General features: G+C 41.0%; 2 protein-coding genes across 2 annotated transcripts; both read right to left on the reverse strand.

Moving 5' to 3' along the window:
• Positions 1 to 2,090: 2,090 nt before the first annotated feature.
• On the reverse strand, positions 2,091 to 6,288 carry LOC308381723 (natural killer cell receptor 2B4-like; the record flags this gene model as incomplete). The annotated part of the gene is made up of 5 exons (XM_080859291.1): positions 2,091 to 2,135; positions 2,380 to 2,483; positions 2,687 to 2,938; positions 3,206 to 3,514; positions 6,225 to 6,288. 5 exons carry the CDS (start codon positions 6,286 to 6,288, stop codon positions 2,091 to 2,093), a joined length of 774 nt encoding a protein of 257 aa, XP_080715417.1.
• Positions 6,289 to 8,828: 2,540 nt separating this feature from the next.
• LOC308381724 (T-lymphocyte surface antigen Ly-9-like) lies at positions 8,829 to 16,704 on the reverse strand (the record flags this gene model as incomplete). The annotated part of the gene is made up of 4 exons (XM_080859292.1): positions 8,829 to 8,833; positions 10,785 to 11,042; positions 11,160 to 11,468; positions 16,641 to 16,704. 4 exons carry the CDS (start codon positions 16,702 to 16,704, stop codon positions 8,829 to 8,831), a joined length of 636 nt encoding a protein of 211 aa, XP_080715418.1.
• Positions 16,705 to 22,986: the final 6,282 nt, after the last annotated feature.

Genomic DNA, 22,986 nt, shown 5'->3' on the forward strand with positions numbered 1-22,986 from the left:
AGTACATTGAGTACATGTTAATCACGTAATGCTACATTAACATTGAGTACATGTTAATCACGTAATGCTACATTAACATTGAGTACATGTTAATCACGTAATGCTACATTAACATTGAGTAAATGTTAATCACGTAATGCTACATTAACATTGAATACATGTTAATCACGTAATGCTACATTAACATTGAGTACACGTTAATCACGTCATGCTAAATCTCAGGTGCACTCATGGCCTGATTTACTAATATGCGAGCGTTCTTAATCTGCGTTCGCAAATTAACGCACGGTGTTTTTGCGCATTTTACTTGGTATTTATCAAACCAGATCTGCGCTGGGCAAACTGTGTTTACTCCGCCCTATATAGGGCCTGATTTACTAACATTGCGACCGCTGCTTAAACTGCGTTCGCACATTAACGCACTGTGTTTTTCCGCATTTTCCGTGGTATTTATTTAGGAAGAGAAAATGAAGCTTCAGCGAATTGGTTATATATTGGTTCACGTTCACTCAATCACTGAACCTGATTCAATGTGCTGCTATATTGTTGTTCTGCCCGCCATCGACTACAGCAAGATGTTTAAAAGAACACGATTATAAAGAATATGCTATTGGTGGCATTAATGCATAAACTGTCTATTATAACAATATAGATGTGTACATGGCGAGATTAATTATTTCTACAAGGACATGGGTTCACTACAATATATATGGACGTGGGTGCAATCAATGGTTCATATTACGTTCGGAAAGTTTGCGATTTAAAAAAAAGTCCTGTTTGATGTCTATAATTTCAGCTGTGGCAGTGGGGAAATGTATTGACCAGTGCGCCATAGCAATGCTTCCAGTACCTGTGTGAATATTTGTGAAGGCTGAGATACATCAACTGCTGATACTATAACTGTTTGAAATGATCCGGTGCCAATATTTGCAATGTTTACCAACTGATTGAATGGAATGTGATCTCCGGTTGGAGGGTTAGATGTCGTCTCTGATCTGGTCCAGTAATTGAAGTATTGCGTGGCTGGTTAACCTGTACCGTCTAATGATTTCTGGTTAACTTAATTGAAAAAGTGTTATACGAGTTGAAAAAATTCTTTCTGTGCGCTGCCTCTGTCTATGTCTTCGCCTTGCTCTTATTACTGCTGCCATATCAACGTATTCAGACTCAGTCGAAATCCTGGTTAAGACGTGCTTTTATGAGGCGGAGAATTAAACTGCAAATTGGAGACGTGCGCTCCACAGGCAGTTTAGTAAATACCACGCATGACATCATTAGGCGCACTTACCTTGTCTCCGCCCATGTAAATTGCGCCTCACGCCTACGTTACCACCCACCTCCACGTTACCTCCCCTGTTCACACCCACAGGTGTTAATATGCGCTGCGGCCCCTTAGTAAATACCATTTTATGTTTACGACCGCTATTTTACGCCAGAAATGGGCGCAATCCTGTTAGTAAATCAGGCCCTCAGTGTCCAGCTAGAGTCCTTGGTAAACAAGGGGTAGGATGGTATCAGAAGAAAAGGGTTGATTGATTGTTTGGAAGTTATTTGATACAACAGAAAACAGCACATTTTCTTTCCCAACTGTTGTAATAAATAAACGTGTGTCGTGGACGGATCTCTCAAAAATGGCTCTAACATTGAGTTTGTCAAACTAGGGCCTAACACGTATCACCATACTGGAAATATCAGATTACATATCAGATTACAATAAAAATAACAATCACAATAATAAGTATATGTAATGTATATGTATCTATTCAGAATATGAACATGATGTATTTTAGAAAGAGAGAGAGGTTTTGGGTGTTTCAAACCCCAGTGATGAAGGACACAGGAGCATCATTTCTGTCAGGCTTGCGGTAGTAGCAGACAACACAACTCAAGGTCCAGTGTTAGTTTTAATAAAGTTCTCAAAGGAATAGACAGTCTCGTAGTCAAAAGGCAGGCAAAGGTCAAAAATCCAATAGTCAAACAGAGTCCAACAGCCGAATCACTAACACATTTCAAACAGCAGAATCACTGACACAGTTCTCTTCATTGGCTGGTTAGTTTCCCTGGCCCTCTGAGGATAGATGTGATTCTGTTCACACGTTGGTGTCGGCGGTGGATGGAGAGTCTGTTGGGACAAACTGCACAGGGTGCAAAGCATATATAAGAAAATAAGAGCTTTTACAATACAAACTAATTTGAGTTGGATTAGTGAAACTACCCAGGTACTTTTTGTTTGATTACTTACATCTTAAATAATTTACATGTATTCATTTAGCAGATGTTTTTATCCAAATTTACTAACAGTTCTTATGTACATTTACATCAGTATGTGCTCATTCCGTCAAATTCAGACACACACACACACACACACACCTGAAGTACCTGCTCAGTGTCTCCTCGTTCCAGCCTCTTCACCCACCAGTAGAGGGCAGCACTGCACAGAGCCACAATCAGAGCACCTCCAGCCATTCTGATCCATGAAGACACTGGTCCAGGAACAGATGGATCCTGATCTTTACCTGCAATTCCAAATCACTGCTAGCATTGTCTTCTGTAAAATGATGAACAAAAGTAAAGTCTCCCCTCTCTCTGGACCAATTCCATCATCTCACTCTGAACTCCATAGTGAGCCCAATGCAGTGTGTAGTGACTGATTCAATTAAATTAATGAATGTTTTACCAGTTCTACCACAGAGTGCTTTGATGTCCATAGTCACATTTTGCCAGCTGACTGGGTTGCTGTGGTTACAGGTGATGACATCAGCCTCAAAAGAGAGGGTGAGGGTGGAGTCAGTGGAATGTTCTTCCTCTGGAGAGCAGGTGCTGTAGTTACAGGTGGAGGTCAGAGAGAGGTCACGACCTCTACAGGTCACCGTCACATTACAGGAGTCATTGCTGGACCAGTTAGAGACACCGGACAGGACAGGGGACTCCACTGGATCTGAAACACACACACACACACACACACACACACACACACACGCACACGCATACGCACACACCGCACACACACACAGACGCACAAAACCAGCTCAAAAGACACATTTTGCACCTTATGATAGAGAATGCTACTTGAAACTTATGCTGCGCATCAGGGTCCTGTCCGTCCTGTTGGATTATATTTTCCCACACTTACCTGCAGACTCTACATTATCCATTCTATATTAAAATGTTTTAAATGTAATATATCATCATCAGTAACACTCACCCAGAACAGAGAGCCTGTATTCAGCCATAACATACGTTTCTCCAGCAATGATCTCTCTGCTGTAGAGTCCACTGTCATTTTTCTGCAGGTTCTTCAGCTCCAGAGAGAAGGTCTCTGTATTAAACTCTAGTCTTTCTTTATGGGTAAATACTCTAACTGTGTCTCTTAGAGGGGAATATTTCATTATTTTTTCCTGGCCAAAGTACCACTGTATGAGATCTACATCCTTCTTCTCCAGCTGCTGGTGTCCCTGGAACTCCAGAGTGACAGATCCTCCAGTGGGTCTGAATACAGACACAGGTGACACAGCTGTGAAAACACAGGGAGGATGTTACACAATTTAAACGTAAATAGTCTAATAAAGATTGTGTTGATCTTTTTAGATCTATCACAGAAGATTTTGTGTACTTTGGTGTCTGAAAATGACAAACATGAATTGTCCTCTTTTGCTTAAAGTAACACTATGGAGTTTCTGGAGCCAGAGGTAGGGGGATACTTTCTGCTGGACTATTCAGTAACTTTTTTGTTGTCTTGCTTTTTCTTGTGTTGCACTTGCTTGATGTTTCACTGTGTTAGGAAAGGTGTTGACAAGCTCTTCAAGTTTAGATGAACATGGATTAACTCATCAGTATAAAAGTCTCACTTTAGGAAAGGCAGACTAGGCAGGAAGCAGTAACTTAGCCATAGACATGACTCACTGATGTTAAAGTCAGCACTAAAGTCACGACACAGGCACATTCCAAAAAAAAAAAAACGGTGAGGAGGGGGTCTCAGAGAATCTCAGGGAGCCTCAGGGAATCCAGTCATGACACACACACCTAGGGGGGTCTCAGGGGAGTAAGAGAAGAGGGAATAGTTAATTCTGATTGGTTTTGGCAAACAGCCAGACAGAACACACCCCACAAGATAGAGGCCTTAAGACGGCATGCAGAACGTTCACACAATGAGATGATCCATGGGCATCCCCTTATTGTAGCTTATCGATTACAATAAACCTCCAGATTTCTACATCCACTCTCCGATCTTCTGATTGAAAGAAAAGGTGACACAGACACAGGCGTATAAACATGTTAATTTACTTTTGTTTTGGATTGTTATGTTTTCCTCAATTATTCTCCCAAACCTGAGACATTTTTTATATTCTAGTATCAAATTACAGACTGACGCCATGGGACTGGGAGATGACCAGTGTACGCAAGGGTGATGATTCCAATGACGGGTAAGACTTCCTAATGGCCACAGAGGAAACAACCTAAAGCAGGTCATCACTGCCACTGGGCACCTCTATAAAAGGTATGACTCTGAGAAAGAAAGTTGATGTGATTCTATCTATGGCTTCATAGCGTCAAAGAAGGGATTGTAAGAAATTCCTGTGAGTGAACATGAGATTCATGGTCAAGCAACTGCTTTCCAAAATGGTAATCATGGTAACAAAGGAAAGGTCCCCACACTGGATATTCTCAGACACCTCAGACACCTAGGGTCAGGAAGCAAACTAAGGTGTGAGTGACTGCAATTAATCATAGTCTGGGAATAGAACAGGCCATTGAGAACCATCTCAGACAGCAGGTCAGAAAAACCTGATTATCACACAGAACAACGAAAGGTTGCAAGGCCTGTTTGCATTAGAAGCCTAGTTAGTTTACATTAAAAGCCTAGGAGGTGTCTTAAACAGTATGTGACTGGCTAGAGTTGGAGATTGGAGAGACTTGTTGTTCAAATCTGCACCGCTGAATCCGGAGTATGTTCCACGTGCCTCGTTATTGCACTTTACTGGAATAATGACAGATTGCTGCATCAACCACAAAAGAAACTTCTTTTTTCTTACAAGACAGATTGCTGCATCAACCACAAAATAAACTTCCTTTTTATTACAAGACAGATTGCTACATCAACTACAAAAGAAACTTCCTTTTTTCTTACAGAATTGAATAGAGAATTAATGGAAATGTATTCACAATAACTCAATAAAACCTGCTGCAGTCCGTTTAAAACAGCAGAGAGGTATTACATTGTATTATTATTACATTATCAGTAGAACAGTAACCAGGTAGATCCCTAGTCCGGCAGACAGACAGACAGACAGACAGACAGACAGACAGACAGACAGACAGAGACAGACAGACAGACAGCACCAGAGATCCCCTAACCCAGTGGTTCTCAATCTTTTCTGTTATTCCCCACTTTAAACAAGGGGGCCTCTTCAAGCCCTACCTGTCTCTCATTGCTCCGATATAATGGTAGGCCAAGCTTAAAATTGTTATAGAGATCTGAAATCAACCACACACATCCAAAGTTAGAAAGTTCATGAAAATGAATTCTACAGTCATTAGTTCCTGCAGACAAGAAGAAGAGAACGGTACATTGATGACTGTAGAAACAGTCTACATTTTCCAGTATCCTTGCAGTTATTGAGGTAAACCGACACAAGTCTATCTCATTAGGGATCCTTTCCATGTTGTCAGACACGTAAAATAACATTAGAAGCATGTCAGTGGCGACACCACACAGTTATATTTATACAGTAAATATTTTGACCCAAACAGATGGTAAATAGGCCTCAGGTTTGCTGGATTTGGGGTGCAAGTGTAAGAGTCCACAGTCTTAAGAGCTTTCAATAAAACTGGACTGTTTTAGAGTGTGGCAAAACGAAACCATTCTTTCAGAAGTTCCATATTAGGACATGAATGGAGGTTGCTTAAGATATTGGGAAATGTTTTTATGGTCATATGAGACCAAAATAGGGCTTTTTGTCGAACCCTCAAAGCGCTACTTGAGGCGTCAGTCTAATACTGCCAATGCATCAAGAAACACAATTATGAAAAACATTAGTGGGAACATCATGCTGTGGGGGTATTTATCTTCTCCAGAACTGGAAAACCTTTCAGAATTGAATAGAGAAGTAATGGAAATAAATTCCAAACAGTGGAGAGGTATTCCCTACCAGTAGAACAGTAACCCAAGGCACAGGGCTAAAGCAACACTGGAGTTGCTCAGTAACAGTAAAGTGAACACTCACCTGTGGCAAGGAGGAATGGTAAAAGCAGGGGGGAAAGCAAGCAGACCAGGTGTACGGACAGCATAACAGATGTATGGAAAGTCCAAACTCAATATTTAAGTCCAAACTTAAATATTTAAGAAATGACTCTAACCCATTTGGACACCTACCAGAAGAAGTATCACAGCAGAAAGAGACATCTGCATTTTGCTGAGTGAAAATAAAGTGTGGCAGAAGACACATGAGAGTGCAACAACAGGAAGTGACCCAGGACCCAGTAATAGCCCACAAAATGACAGTTCATGAGTCAGAGATAAAAGACACCCTTCCCCCTAATATGTGTCAAAAATAAAAACTACACAAACATGAACATGATCATCAGACATCATCGACCAACTGAAGTCTGTCTTTACCATCTTCTCTTCCTCAGAGAACACATAAATAAACAAAAAAACAATGCATCGCCTCAATGTCCAAAATGGATATACTGCAGCTACAGTACACAGAGGGCCAAAACTGAAAACTGCATCCAAGTCGAGGGCCATATTCAATATTTATTTGGAAAAAAATGACATATGTTCATATGTTTAACATGGGCCTATTGAATCTGGGACAAGCAGTCTAAAGCTTAAGCCTATTAGTTATTGCCTACAAACGCAGAGATCAAATTTCTAAATAAAATAAACATCAGTGTCATACATTTCTAATGCCTGTCTTTTCTGCACATCCCAGGCCCATTTCATTTACACATTAGGATACCTCGGGACTGTAAAATGCTTTGAGAATCACTGGCACCTCAGTGGGCCGCGGATTACTTTCTAGTCAGAATGGTGGTCCATGGGACAAAACCAGTTGAAAACCCCTGATCTATAACGAACAGAGTCGAGTCCACTCCACGGATCAAGATTGACAGCTGGGCAGTATCAGATGTGTCGCTGCTCTCATCCAAAGCAAGGGAGTATGCGATGAAATCTTTTCCCTTTCCCATCAGCTGTTGTTGTAGATCCTTGCATTTGATCAGGGCACACGATGTCACAAACTTTTATCATGCAGTTCTTGACTCGGTAAAGGTTTGGGCTGCTTTAGCAATCTCTCCTACTACAATAAAGCTTGCCTTTACAGCAGCCTCACTTTGTGATTAGGCTTCTATGAACCATATCTGCTGTGACACCAGCCTTCTTTTCAACTCCTCTACCTCCTGGAGCTTCTGTTTCATGTCCGGATGTTTGTACTTGTCTTGGTGTTTCGTTTCACAGTGCCGTCTTAAATGATATTATTTCATTACAGTTACAGCCACATCAGCTCCGCACACAAGACAAACAGGTTTGCCCTTTACATTGGTAAACATATATTTGTCTCCCAACTCTCTTGAAAACGCCTGTTTTCAAAGTCCACCTTTTCGTTAGGCCACTTTTCCGGGGGGAGAGACAGGCTGCAAGCTTAAATTTGACTCCAGGTGATGAGGCTGCAGACAGTGGGGCAAGGGCTCACGCTTGTGCGTCTAAATTGACGTAGGCTACCAACGTGGTGGCAGTGCAGTATGGGACTTGCAGTATTAGTGGTTTGTGCGACATACCGGCAGTCGCGGCGGGCTAGCTCTGATAGACATCAGATATTATCTGGCGGGCCAGATAGAACTACACCAGGGTCCGGATCTGGTCCGCTGGCCTTGAGTTGGACACATGTGGTTTAGAGCAGGGGTTCCCAATCTTTTCTACTCCGAGGCCCACCTTTTCGCATTTGTATCAGGTCGGGGCCCAACAGACACCCTGCTTATTTTAACTAATCTATATTCCATTCTTAATAATAAGCGATTGTTATGTGTCACAAAGACCAACATCAGCCCCTGCTACAGGTGGGAGCCTAGCAATGAATACAAGAAAATCTTCCTCTAGATATTGCAATCAAAATTGTATTGTGCACCATAAAACAACATAAAACCGCATTGCATTTTCAGTCAAAAGGGATTTATTATCCAAAAGAGTTTTGAAACAAAGGACTTTAATTGCAACAAACTAGCTGGAAACTCAGTCTCAATGGAAAATGTTCTTAAGGTGTTTCTAAAGTTCTGACATAAGCCAAGTAGTAACAGACTATCCTACATTTATGGCACTATTCTCAACTTGACCCGCCTGGAAGCACAGACAGTTCAGTTAGTTCTTGGCATGCTCAATCGTCAGTTCATATTTACTAACTTAATAATAATCTTCACTTTACATTACAGAAGTACTATAACAGATCACAGCATAGATGTAGGATAGCTAATTTAGCATTGCATTGTCAGAGCAGAAGTGACATGATGTTTGTCTGCTAACATTTAAAACACACTTAAGACAGTGAGAAGTCATTTCTGTGAGTAGTTTCCTGGTAAAACACAGTCCAATATGACAGTGTATTTTCCTAAGATTAGCTTTATGTACTTAAAACATCTGCTGAAGCCCTTCAGCACAGAAACCTCACCAACGTCGTACTTCAATGAACTATTAATACAACACTCAAAAACAGAATCACAAAATCAATACAAAATCTATAGAAAGGAATTAAACACATTTAGCAGTAGATGATGACTTACATACTGTCTGGGCATAAATTATCTGAGATACTGCATGAACTACTATGGAAAGACTATACTGAAGAACACAATTAAAGCACAATATCACAGTCATTGCATACCACACATATTGCAGATTTAGGGTAAAAAATGTGTCTAATTTTCAAAAAAGTAGCTACACCAATCATATTATAAGCTTGTCAATACTATGCTTGTCATTCCATAGGTAAAACCTCTCTCGCAATCTCAAGAGTCAAAGTTCAATTCCTGGTTGCAGTCACAAATACCTTTATTCATATTTGAACAACCATCTATGAAACAACAGACTGCTGATGATGTGCTGAAACTCAAACACACGACTCGAATTTGGGTAGAGAGAAAGAATAAACTTTTACTGACAGGGGGTTCGGTACACAAGAAGGCAGTCCAGTATTTAGGCAAACAATCCAAGAGGGCAGAGGCAAAAGGGTAATCCGTAGAACAGGCAGAGGTCGGCAACACATGTCATTTAATAAACATGGTTCTCCTGGTTCTTCTGCCTCCAGTCTCACGGGGTGTCTCTCCTCAGCCTCACTGTGTTTCTCTCCTGGCTCACTCTGATTGGCCCTGGATTTGCTGAAACAGAAATGAAGTTCCATAGTGGAGCGTTACCGTTTACTGCACAGATCAACACACCTCCTCACCTCAGGAATGGAGCTCATAACAGCAGGGGCAGTGCTGACCTGTAGCCCTGAGGCCCTGAAGATCCATGTAGTACACACACACACACACTCACACACACACACGCACGCGCACACACACACACACACACACACAAACACACACACACACAGTACGAAAGTTGAGACAGATAGCCTATGAGCATTGTGTTGAAAGTTGAACACAGAATACCTGATACATCCCTGTACAAACCTGATATATCACTGATATACAGTATAAACCTGATTAAATACTGTATGTATTACAGGTACTCTTTGTTTGAACATTCAGGATGTTGACCTGATGTGTGCATTTACATTTACATTTACATTTAGCCTTTTAGCAGACACTTTCATCCAAAGCGACGTACAAAGAAATTGAATTAACACATAAGGAGGAGATAGGCGCTCAGTGTCTTTCTCAAGGACACTTACAAACTTTGTAAGGAGGAGTGGGGAATCGAACTAGCAACCCTCCGACTAATCGACTCCTCCACCTCCTGCTCCACCGAGGCCTCCCCCTTCCGAGTGTTTGTTTCTGGCTCTACAGATGCACAGGAAGAATGGGTTATATATAGGAATATGTATGATTCAGTAATAGGAAATAAAGTGACTGAATATTCAGAGCTCACGTTCTATTAATGACAAGAATATTTGTTTTCTGACGGTGAAGACGGTGAAAACGGTGACAGTGAAAACATTTTGATTACCTCAACCGTGCCATACTCTGTTTGTGTGCCACGTACACCTGAAAGAACATGAGCATGATCAGTTCTCTTTCAGAGCAGAAAGGAAAGTCATGTAGATGAAATAGCAGAGTAACAGAGTCTCTATGTAGCTACCTGTTTTCACTCGTCTCCAGAGAAGTACTCCGATAACAAACAGAAAAAAAAAGACTACAGCAATAATGGTTCCATAAGGAGTCACACCATGGCCTGAGGAGAAAACAAATCATCATTATGATTTATTATTATTAAATTATTATTAATCATACGTATTAGACCTTTATGTAATAGGCTGAGAGGTTCTGACACATCTCTGCTCTTGCACACTTTACTCAGGCCCTCCATATGAGATTCCTTACAATACAATCATGGAGTGAACCCTGGGCAGATACTGCAGCACACTGCATTGAGCAAACTGTATTCTCTTCAGAGGAATGAAGAATAGGAAACAGTCAACTACATTACTTCCTAAAAATGCACTTTGATTAGATTGTTCACTGTTTGTTTTAAAGGTGCTTTTATTTGTTCTTATTCTGCATTGATACTTAATACAATACACTGATATGCTTAGTTGCTATGCCTATTGGCCTATCCATCTCTTCCTTACCTGTACTGCACAGTAGTTTGATATCCTTTGTATCATTACTCCAGCTGACTAGGTTGCTATAGTTACAAATGACTACGCCACTTCTGACAGAGAGGGTGAGGATGGAGTCAGTGGAGGCTCCACCCTCTGGAGAGCAGGTGCTGTAGTTACAGATGGAGGTCAGAGAGAGGTCACGACCTCTACAGGTCACCGTCACATTACAGGAGTCACAGCTGGACAAGCTAGAGACAACGGAGAGGACAGGGGACTCCACTGGATCTGAAACACACACACACACACACACACACACACATATTTATGAGCAACATAATTTTATGATATAGAACACAATGTACATTATTGTTCACTTCATGAGGAGAAATAAGTCTCTCTCACCCAGAACAGAGAGCCTGTATTCAGTCTTAACTTCAGATTGTCCAGCACCGATCTCTCCTCTGTAGAGTCCACTGTCATTCTTCTGAAGGTTCTTCAGCTCCAGAGAGAAGGTCTCATTATTAAACTCCAGTCTGTCTTCATGGGTGAATACGGTAACAGTGTCTCTCAGAGGTACAAATTTAATTATTGTTTCTGGACCAAAGTCCCATCTGATGTAATCTAAACTCTCCTTCTCCAGCTGCTGGTGTCCCTGGAACTCCAGAGTGACAGATCCTCCAGTGGGTCTGAACACAGACACAGGTGACCCAGCTGTGAAAAGAAAGCGAAGACGTTACACAAGTTGATCTGTTATCATGTTCACTCTTTAGAGAGGAACAGCCTTCAACCTGAACCCAGTCTCCACATCACATGGTGTTCAGACAAGAGCTGCTCACAGAGGTTTGTCTGCTCTGGTTCCTTTTCAGCATCCACACAGTTCCTATTGGGTTAGCCTCAGGCACATGGGGCATCTTCACAGTTCCTATTGGGTTAGCCTCAGGCACATGGGGCATCTTCACAGTTCCTATTGGGTTAGCCTCAGGCACATGGGTCATCCTCACAGTTCCTATTGGGTTAGCCTCAGGCTTGTGGGTCTCCCCTTGTTAAGCTTGGTTCTGCTCAAGGTTTCTTCCTTTCTTCCTTCTTCCATTATTCTTATTTGTCACTGTCACCTACGAGCTTTCTCTTTGGGTGTTCAGGGCTTGTTTTAAATTAATACATTTATAGGGAAAAAGTGGCCCGGGAGTTATTGTCAGCTCTGCCCACGTAATACACATCGCGCTGCTCACTCAATACCCATTCTGTAGGAACATTAAGCAAGACAATTGTATCAATTTGTTGTTAGCTGATTAACTCATACAGCAATACCTCTTTGTCCAGTAGATGGCAGCACACAACATAAATATATCCCCTCTACCTACATAGCTAGAGTAGCTAGTTACAGGTGGAAAGCTTTGGAAGAAAGTTGCATCCAGGGGCCTTCATAAGCAAACATGATGTGGCTCCACATTAAATTATCCCACTTTTTCATTATCCACATGTCTCAAATGTTGGGTAACATAACCTAACAGGACATACGATATGTCCAGTAACAATATAAAGAAGGGGGCAACATATAAGTCAAAACCAACAATATGTATCGACTGATCTGAAAGTATTGGCTTACAAAAGCAAAAAAAGTCATGTAGTGTGTATATGAAGTGTTAGTACAAGACGCAAACAATCACACTGAAACCTATGAAAAGTGACAGTGGTATATAGGAATACAGACCGTGTTGGCCACTACAGCCTGCTAGCCACGATTTTCTTTCGTCCCCCCCCCCCCCCCTTGTAGAAATCTGTTGAATGCAAGGGCGTAGGTTTGCATAGGGTTGGTAGGGACTAGTCACGACCAAAGTTTGGGAAAGACAAAAAAGTCCCTACCAATATTTTGTTAATTTGAGAAAAAAAATATTTTTCACAATATATTTGCAAACTCATTCGTATTATTATCAATACAATGTTTGTCGCCCAGAAGAGTTAGAAATACATTTCTAAGTTTTCCAATGCGCCCTCGAGACTGTGAGACACGATGCTGACATTTAATTGGCTGAAGTGGCAGAGTCAGAATCAGAAACACTACGTGTGAATCCTGAAAGAGTGCTACGGTAAGCTACTAAATTCGCCAGGAAATAATAACGGCTCATATCAGTATTTCGTTTGGTCTCAGCATTGATATTTTGACCCTTTTGTGCTCTGTAGATAGGGAAAAGCCACCTAAAAAGAAAAGAGGTGCCAGAAGTTTTTTTCCACCCATAGAGCTATCCATAGAGCTATCAAAAAGCCCAGGTCACTGTTAGTTAGCTAGTCGGAAAACTTCCCACATTGCGAAGCTGCTAACCCTACATCGCGACCCATTGTACAATGGAAACATGTTTTGAAAGTTGTAAGTGTGTAGGGCATGTAACTTTTGTTTGCATTACATCTCGTCTTGTTGAAGCCAGAAGGATAAGCTACCCTACCCTGTTTAGACAATTTAACCCATGAATGTAATCAATCACTATGGCTATTTTGAGAATACATGTTATACTTGAAGGTAGTAAAAAGGTGCAATAAATTGGGATGCCCATATGTATGCAGCATATAATTCATGAATACATTATTTCATTGCACTGCAATCCAGACGAGGCTTAGTACAGCTCCATAAAACCTGAACCAATTACCTACATATTACAAATTAATTACAGAACAAACAAATGCACTGCATGTACTTCTCATTAGGTAATTTTGTTCATTAAGGCAATATTTTGAAATGCATTCAGGAAACTAAGAAATCCAGTGCAGGTTGAGAAAGAAGCAGCTGGACCATCAGGGCTTCAGATGAGGTCTTACTCATGTTTGGGATATCCAAAAAGGAAAACAAAAACATTTGTTTTTTATTTAAACTAAGGGTTTATTATTCTTATTATGTTTAAATCAGTTCCAAGTTCCACAAGTTAGTACACAAATGTTAATATATTTTAATAAAGTTTGCCGGGCAGTGTCCCTACCAATGCTGAGACCAAACCTACGCCCTTAGTTGAATGGATACATTTGGTCTAGGAAGTCCTAATTGTTCTGTTGTCAATGTATTTTCATTAGTAAGCTTACTAAAGAGGAGTTTGTTTAAAAGAGCGAATTAAGTTGTTGCACTGAATGTTAGCCATCTTGACAGAATATGCCTTGACCAAAGCCGTTGGACGTTCGTATACATCTATACGCCCTATCACGTATGACGAAAGCATGGAGGGGCGAACCCTCCCGGAAGCCATAAAGAATGCATTGAGAGCCCTGTTTTGATGACTTTACATGAGGGTCAATGAGAGATCTGGTGCAATTTCCATTTCACCCCATAAAGGGGCAGGGCCATTTGAAGCACCACTTTTGCCTAACTGTTGCCTGATTCGACAATTACATTCAGAGGCAGATCAGACGGTCTAGTGGTAGAATCCGATAGAAAAAAATCTCCTTTTCCCGTAGGCAGTGCGTTGCCCTAATCGCCCTTATCGACAAGCTGCCCCAGGTATGAACTATATTGTAGAAATGAACCGAACATACGATGGGGTGTGAACATCAGTGGTATCAGTAGTGTTGCATGCAGGGTGTGTGATTGTACAGTAACCCAAGGCACAAGGCCCTTATAGAGTACTCAAAGCGGTCGTGTCGGATAGTCGGGCAGTGGGCGGGCGGCCGGATAGTACGTATTAGTTAGCATTTGTGTCCCTTTATAGTACTCCAACGGCTGTGGGTGCTGAAAACAATTCTCTTCCAGAACAGTAGGGGGAGTAACGGTTTAAGTGCCGAAAGACAAGCTACCCCATGACATTTTTGTGCGATGGAAATTGTTAGTTGACTTTCCCTCTCCTCCACAACTTTTACTTACTTCCCTCTCACCAGCTGTCGCTACTGAAATGCAACAGGTGTCAGCAGACATACACCTTTCATGCTTTGTCTAATGTTACATATACACCTGAAAGGGCAAACTTATTTCTTTCATGGTAGGTATTTTTTGTGGGAGAAATAGTTGCAATCTACAACAAAATGATATGCTTATCTTACACTATAGAAACTGTTAAAAAACGATTAAATTAAATGAATACGTTCTTATTTTCCTTGGTATTTTCGTCATTTCAGATTTGCAATGATTTCTGGGTAATTTTTGTAATCTCTATTTGATCATGTGACGAGACGATACGATATAGGCACAACATCTGAACGACTGACAGTGTTGAACAAGTCCACACCTTTCATGAAATAGTTAAAAGTTCATACAAGTAAACATGAACTATAGTAATTATTTCCCCCAACGGCAGCGTGTCTCGAAGTGTGGTGGAAGCCCAACTTGTGGGTCGCAGAGACGTGACAGGTGGAGCACAAATGAGAAGAGATTCAGGAGATTTTCCCGTTGCAATGCCTTCCTTTATATACAGTAGCCTAACTAGAATATCGCACTAAACAACCACACTCAAACAAAAGGAATATTGTAGCATATTGTTAGAACAATAGCAGGGCAGAGCACACGGATAATCCATATTCATCATCTTGGCAAATTGCGATACTGCGGCTGGCGCGATTAAGCATTGAACATTCCATATTTTTTCCATATAAGTAGGCTAGTGAAGTCAACCTGTTGATAGTATTCCCAACTAATTTGTCCTTCATTCTATCACCGTGTTTGAAAGGTATTGGTTAGGTAATAGCCGAGTGACAGCTGTTTTCTTTCTGATTTGACAGTAGCCTATAGGATTTGTGTGTTTTAAGCAAATAAAATGTGTAGCAATGTTTACGAAGGGGCAACTGCTATCGTGAATTATACAGTAAATACGTTGTGAAATGAAAGGAAAACACATCACAGCGAGTGCAGTGCATCACAGCGAGTGTGAGCGAGTGCATGTAGTATATGTTGATTGCCGGAGTTAAATAAAGGCAGGCTATTCATAAAATACGTCAATGTGTCAGTAGTATGAACAGTTGAGACATTGACTCCGTGGGGCTCAGGTCGTTTGGACAAATATTTGAATTGCTGTCGCTCGTGCTGGTTCTCTGGCAGTAGGCTACTTGGGCCGGCTCATGTATTGTGATATACAGGGAATAGTTTTCAAGGAAAGGATCTGCACCTTTGACAGTGGCTGTTGTTCATATATATATGGATATAAAGGTAATGAAACAGGAAACGCTAGGTCCAGAAATGTTAGTTTCCTGAGTTGATGTCGTATGGAAATGATGTCGTAGTGGGCCAATCACGGCCAAGGAGTATCCGTCGCCATGAGCGGACCGACAGAATTTTTTGCGGGGACACAGAGAGCTGTCCGACGGCTCTGGAGAGCACGGAGAGGGCGTTTCAGCTACCTGAGAAGGCGTTCCAGCTACCTGAAGGCGTTCCTATGTGCCCAAAAACGTGTCGTACGGATACCATAAAAAAGCCTTAAAGCTCAGTAACTTGCATTTGGGTGCCGCCGAGCTGACTCACTAGCTTAGGACCTTAAGTTATTTTATACTCGGCACAGAAACGCAAAAAATAAAAGTCTGTAATCCAAAATGTGTCTTTTTGTTTGTCTATTAACTTAACTTAAAACATACAGTATAAAAAAACTCAGGATAATACTTTCCTAAAAATGTATCTGGCATTAAGTGCAGGTCAAAAGACTGTGTTGCTCCAAGGTCCAGTGGCTTTTGCCTGCTTCGTGACGATTCTTACACTTTTATACTAAATAAAACAGCCAATCACATTATATTACTCTCAGCATCACTGGTCAACTATCAAACTTTCCATTTCTACATAACACATGCAACACAGTTTCTTCTTAGTTCTCGTAACTATCATTACATATTAAATTATCAATGTACAAGTATTATTCAATAACAATGTTATTACAAAAACTATGATTTTAATAGAAATGGCTACAACAAGTAAAGTACACTAACATGAGGCAAGGAGGAATGGTAGAAGCAGGGGGGAAAGCAAGCAGACCAGGTATACAAACAGCATCACAGATGTAACCCTAATCCAAGTCCAAACTCTAGCAGATTTTTTTTTTTTTAAAAACGACTCTAACCTGTTTGGATACCATCCAGAAGAAGTATCACGGCAGACAGATACAGCTCCATTTTTCTTGAACACGTTTGAAAGAGATACATGCGCACAGAGTTGAAACCTACGTCACATCTCCAGAGGCAGAGATGCATCACCACCCCGTGATCAAATATCCTTCCTGTACTTTGAATCAAAGCTAAAAACCACACAGACATAGTTATGTTCAGCAGATGATTTTGATGTCGGTCTTTGTCATTTTCAATAAAAAAAGTAATGCAATGACTTAATGTCCAAAACGGATGTTGATCCATTTTATTCCTCATAATACAGCTTCTGTAAGGCCTGTTCTCTGTCCTTGTCTTGTTTCCTTGTATGTATCCCTTGTGTTCTCACGTGTTCCTTCATTTATGTTTGTTTACCTTTGTCTTCTCGTGTCTGACTCCTCGCGCCCCCTCCTCTTGTTATTCTGCCCGGTCTGTCTCTTAGTTTGTTTCCCTTGTATTTAGACGTGTTCGGTTTTGTGTGTGTCTACCTTTTGTTTCCACGTGTCTGATTCCTCACGCACCTGCCTTTCATTGTCTCCCCCGCCTTGATTGTTTTCACCTGTCCCTTGTTATCCACGGTGTATATAGTCGGTGTTTTCTTGTTACTCGTTGAGTATTCGTAAATGTATGTTACGTGTTTGTTTTGTCGTGTCTTTCCATTGTTCATAGAGTGTTCCTCCGTGTCCACATTATTTAATTACGTTTCTAGTGTTGCCGACCCTGGACTTTACCCCGACCATTCTCCGAGTCCTGCCTATTCCCAGTCTGTATTGTAAAAAACGGGACGCGAGCAAATTCATTGATTCCTATGGTACGGCGCGCTTTGCGTGTGCGCCCTTTAAAGGCTGATTCATGCTTCATTACGTAAGCGTAAGCGCAAGCGCAAGAGGCCGCGCAAGCCCCTTGCGCGACCCTTGCGCGACTTCTTACGTCTTGCGTGCGTCGGCCCCTTTTTCTAGACTTGCGTCATTTTTTACGTAAGCCCTTATGCGAGCCTCGCAGCCTGCATTCTATCAACGAATGATACGAGATGAGGTTACTAAAATATTCTGCGTGTCTACTCAGTTTTACAGTGCTTCCCAAGTAAAGGTTTGAAAAGAACTTCAAGCTTCAGACTTTCTGTTAGGGAACCTGTTATCTATCTGCAGAGCAAATGTCAGGCTCATACAAAAACATTAACGTGAATTACTTGATGCTAATACCTAGCGCGGTGTCTATAGGATTTTCCATATACGTTAGCATTAAGCTAACGTATTTTCTACCACAGTTAAACATGCAATACTATGTGATTGTTTTTAGAAAACGAATGTTACGTGATGAGATTACTCAAATGTAGTATGCATGTCTGCTCAGTTTAACAGTGCTACCCAAGCAAAGGTTTGAAAAGAACTTCAAGCTTCAGACTTTCTGTTAGGGAAACAGCTTTGTATCTGCCAGGCAAATGGCAGGCTCATGACAACACGCGCAACCTTTGGGAGCATGAACTGCACCGAGTAAATTTTGCGCAACCGTTAACCCCCAACGCTGTGTTTGTTGATCTTTGATACATTGAGTTAGGAGCGGGGTCTCCCACACTGTTAAATCCACAGCCAGCTCTTTTCCTCCTTTGTTTTGGGCTTTAGAAATGCGGAAAAAAATCTAAAATCTTAGGGTACCTTCTTGTGAAAACCGTTTCACCATGCTCCTCAGACCTCAACATTTTCTGATCCTCTTGTTTTGTAGAGGTTGCTCAGGTAGGATTGGACGAGGGCCGTTCTAGGGAGGAGTTTCGCGAACAGTCAATTGTGGGTTTATTGGAAGCTCATTTTGCACATGCATTAAATGAGTTAAAAAGAAACGCATTAATCCTGTAATTTAATCACAACGCGTTAACGCATTATTTTTCACAGCTCTACTTAAAATCCCTTAAAAAACTGCATTTTAATGCATTCTTTACCAAAATGGACCATTCAATGTCTCATTTGAACCCCTGGTGCTACATCTGTAGCTTCAGGCTGCTGTTTTTCCTGCACAGCACTTCATCAATTTAATACAGACTGTAAGAGCCAATTTGAAGAATAGTTTTGGTTGTACAAAAATATTATTTAGAAAATTGTTTATTTAAATCTGTAAATTCATAATTTCATTTATGGGGAAATATAAGTTAATTCATAGCTGTAAAGTACATTGATTGGTTAAATGAGTGGAATGGTTTAGAATCAGGGGAGAACGGTGTTCATGTGAGCAACTTGTGCTTGCTCAGTTTGAGATGATAAAGGAGCAACACAGTTTTTCTGACCGACAACACCAATGTACTGATTTACTGTTAATAAGACCTTAAGAAATCCATGTTTTGTTTGTACTTTAGGTTTTTGTCAGTAAAAGTTTCAAAGGAAGATTTTTGGAAGTTTGGAATTTTTTGTCGCGTTCACACTGGTTGCTATAAGCCTGCTCCATTAGTGGCATATGGAACTAAGACGGAGTGCCACTTACACAAACACTAACCATGCTTAGTCGACTGCTGACATTGGTCGAGAGATTACAAGGAACGGAGATAGCCTTATTACTATCCAAGGGAGCATATAGGCCTACTTATTACTAGTTATCACTTTTGAGTTGCTAGCCTGCTGGTACTAGGCTAAACTAGCATGGTCTGGTTATGTGGGTCGGTTAGCTTTATCCTTCTGGCTTCAACAAGACCAGCTGCTGCAAACACACTGGTCGAAAGATTGCAGATGCTAGGGATAGATTTAATACTAGCAAAAGTTACATGCTCCTCACACTAAAAACTTTAAAAACATGTATTTTTTGTAGAATAGGTGGGGATGTAAGGCCAGGTTTGCACTGTGTGGGTAGTTTTTGACTAGCTAACTAACAACGACCTGGGCTTCTTGATAGCTACAGTGACTTACTCTCTGGGTGGTGAAAAAAACTTCTGATACCTCTTTTCTTTTTGGGTGGCATTTTCCTTTCTACAAAGCACACAAGGGTCAGAAATATCAATGCTGAGACCAAACGAAATACTAATATGAGGCTGTATTAATCCTGGCGTATTTAGTAGCTAACCTTGTCAGACTACTGCCAGCTCTCTTTCTGCAAGTCACGATTCACAAAGTGTTTCTGACTCTGCCACTTCAGCCAATGAAATGACAGCATCTTGTCTCGCAGGCTCGAGGGCGCATTAGAAAACTTGGAAATGTATTCATAACTCTTCTGGGCGATGAATATAGTATTGATAATAATACGAATGAGTTTGCAAATATATTGTTTTTCTCAAATTAACAAAATATTGGTGGGGACAATTGTGTCTTCCAAAACTTTGGTCGTGACTAGTCCCTATGGGCCCTATGCAAACATACGCCCTTGCTTTGACCTATGAGACACCCACTCCCTCCCCTGACATTATGTCTTGTTAATTCTACTATATAAATGTCTGTACTTTTCTGTAATGTTGGAAGAAGACCTTCTCGTATCCATAAGACTGTTTCCTGGCAACAGACGTGCCTTGTGCATGCTCGTGCTGTGTGAAGCTGACTAGTGGCTGAATAAACACATTCTTTCGCTAAGCCGTCTTCAAACAAGTCTCTTACTCTGAACAAGCTAACTTGAACAAGTACGGGCCTTCGATGATTTCGCAGAAGAAAAGCAGACTCTTTTAGCATCCATACTGAATATCAATACTGCACATTCACACTGCGCAGCCATACTATGCATCAATACTGCGTATCCATACCTAATATTCATACCTTACATCCATTACAGATAAAAATACCTGGATATGTTCTCGCTTTCATAAGTTTTCATACAGTATAAAGGAAATAGAGTCTTTAGGTCCTGAGAGGCCCAGAGTGCAGCCCTGGAGGAGACTGGGTCTGCTGTGGCCTGCTGGGTAATAGAGTCTTTAGGTCCTGAGAGACCCAGAGTGCAGCCCTGGAGAAGCCTGGGTCTGCTGTGGCATGCTGGTTGAACACACAGGCCTAGAAGTAGAAGTCCTCCAGGCTGTGCTGGCTACATCTGACACACTAACCACAGACCCTCTCAAAGCTGCAGCTACATACAGCCTCAACCAAGTGTGAATTTTAACGTACCCTTAAGACTTTCAGAGACATACAGGGACATCAAGAATAAGCCTGCTAACTGAATATAGAATACCGTTAGATCAGGGTAAAACAAGCAAGATCATCATCCATTATCATTATCTAAAGACACATCAAACAAAATAATCTAAAAAATATTATTAACAGATGAGTGTGTGTCTTAAAGTCACACAGCACAGACACAAATCTCTTCCTCCATGAGTATGGGGAAGTTAGAATAAAACACTGTGAGAGCAACAAACAGGAAGCTTGTTCACCATTGGCTGAAACTGAAACTGCACCAGTATGAGGGAAACAGAGATTAGAGATTCCTGGTAACAATGAAACATGCCCCACATTCACATGCACATCACTATGACTGTGAATTACCGTATAACAATCCATTTGAAATCATCCTTTGAATGTAAACCTGCTGCATGTCTACTGCAAGCCTGACTTATTTACAGTTGACCTCACTGGGGAGAGATGCACTTCAAACAGTAATGACTTGAGATCTGTGGTTCCCCACTGTGTGATTTAAAATAAAAACTTTTATTTTCACAATTCTAAATAACTGACTCTTTACATTTCACCTAAAATATGTCACTACAAGTACAACCAGTGGATCATGAGATATACAATTGAAAATTGTTATCCACAGAAAAGATCAAATATACCGTATTTTCCAGACTATAAGGCGCACTTAAAAGCCTTTAATTTTCTTAAAAAACAACAGTGCGCTTTATAATCCAGAGCGCCTTATACAGTTATTAATTCTGGTTGTGCTTACTGACCTGGAAGCAATTTTGTGTGGTACACGGCGCTCTGTCAAAATGTTTTAGTACGACTTAACTACAAAGCTGCACCGCTTGCAGCATTACGGCTACCGTATTTTATATAAACCCTTCAACAGTACATTGCTTCCGACCACTGTTGCTCTTTTTGCTGGTGGCTCGGTGTTGGAAGTGCCTTGTCCAGCAAGCTTGAAATGACAACTAAAGTAAGCTGCTACGGAGTAATGCTGGGAGCGTTGCTCTATAGGGAATTTGTTTCACGTATGTGTAGAACCTATTTAGAATGGCTGACCTTACATAAAACGGCAGTGAAAGAGCCAAGAGACTGGAGGCAAACAGTACCTCTGCCTCAATGAGGGGGGCGTGTGAGAGCATATCAGCATGCTAACATTATACTTATTAGCAGCGAGGCTAGCTAGCTACTATGTGTTTCAATGGATTTTTGGTCTAAGCGTTAGCAGCAACCTAACAATAATGGTCGAGAGCTTCTGTTAAGACCTACAATACTCTGCAAAATGTTTAGAGTTATTGTAAATTCGCTAACGTTTGATTTGGTGGACAGTTTTTTTACGTGTTACAACTGAACAAGGTTGGGAGTTATTGTGAATATGCTCATTAATGTTTGAATAATGTTGAGAGTTATTGTGAACACGTTTAATAAAGTTTGACTGACTGACTGTTTTGTTTCGCTTAATGCGCCTTATAGTCCAGTGCGCTTTATATATGAAAAAAGATTGAAAAAAGACCATTCATTGACAGTGCGCCTTATAATCCAGTGCGCCCTATAGTGCGGAAAATACGGTAATGCAATTTGCACAATAACTGTTGCCCCTCCACTATTCTAAACGCATCACAAGGCTAATAGTACATATCTTATATGTCTATCTGAATTTATTTTATAGACAAAAGTCTATGTTCATACAGAATATGTGCAAAATACTAGACTATAATTTGATTTGGTATTATTATTAGTCGTTGAAGAGCACATGATGAATTCCTGTCTGGTCCCCTAAGAACAGCACATTTCCTTCAGTCATCAAGTAGCCTCATTTCATAGCAAAGCCATATGCAAAATAAGCATTTGAACAGTGGTGTGCAAAGAGATGGATTTAGTTCTACTCCAGCTGCAGTGATTACTGTCAAGGAGGAGTGAAGAGTGGGAGGTAGAGGCAGCAGTAGACTCAGTTGAAGCTGTCTGCACCCACAGACATACAGGCACACTGATATACAGTATATCAACATTGGGTGTAATAGGGTATTACCAATACAGCACATTATAACTTGCTTTCAGGCATATTTACTGCATTAATGGGGGTCCTTTGAACCTCAGCATTGTGTATCTCA

This window comes from Sprattus sprattus (assembly GCF_963457725.1).
Source record: "Sprattus sprattus genome assembly, chromosome: 20".
In the NCBI taxonomy this organism is placed as follows: Eukaryota; Metazoa; Chordata; class Actinopteri; order Clupeiformes; family Clupeidae; genus Sprattus; species Sprattus sprattus.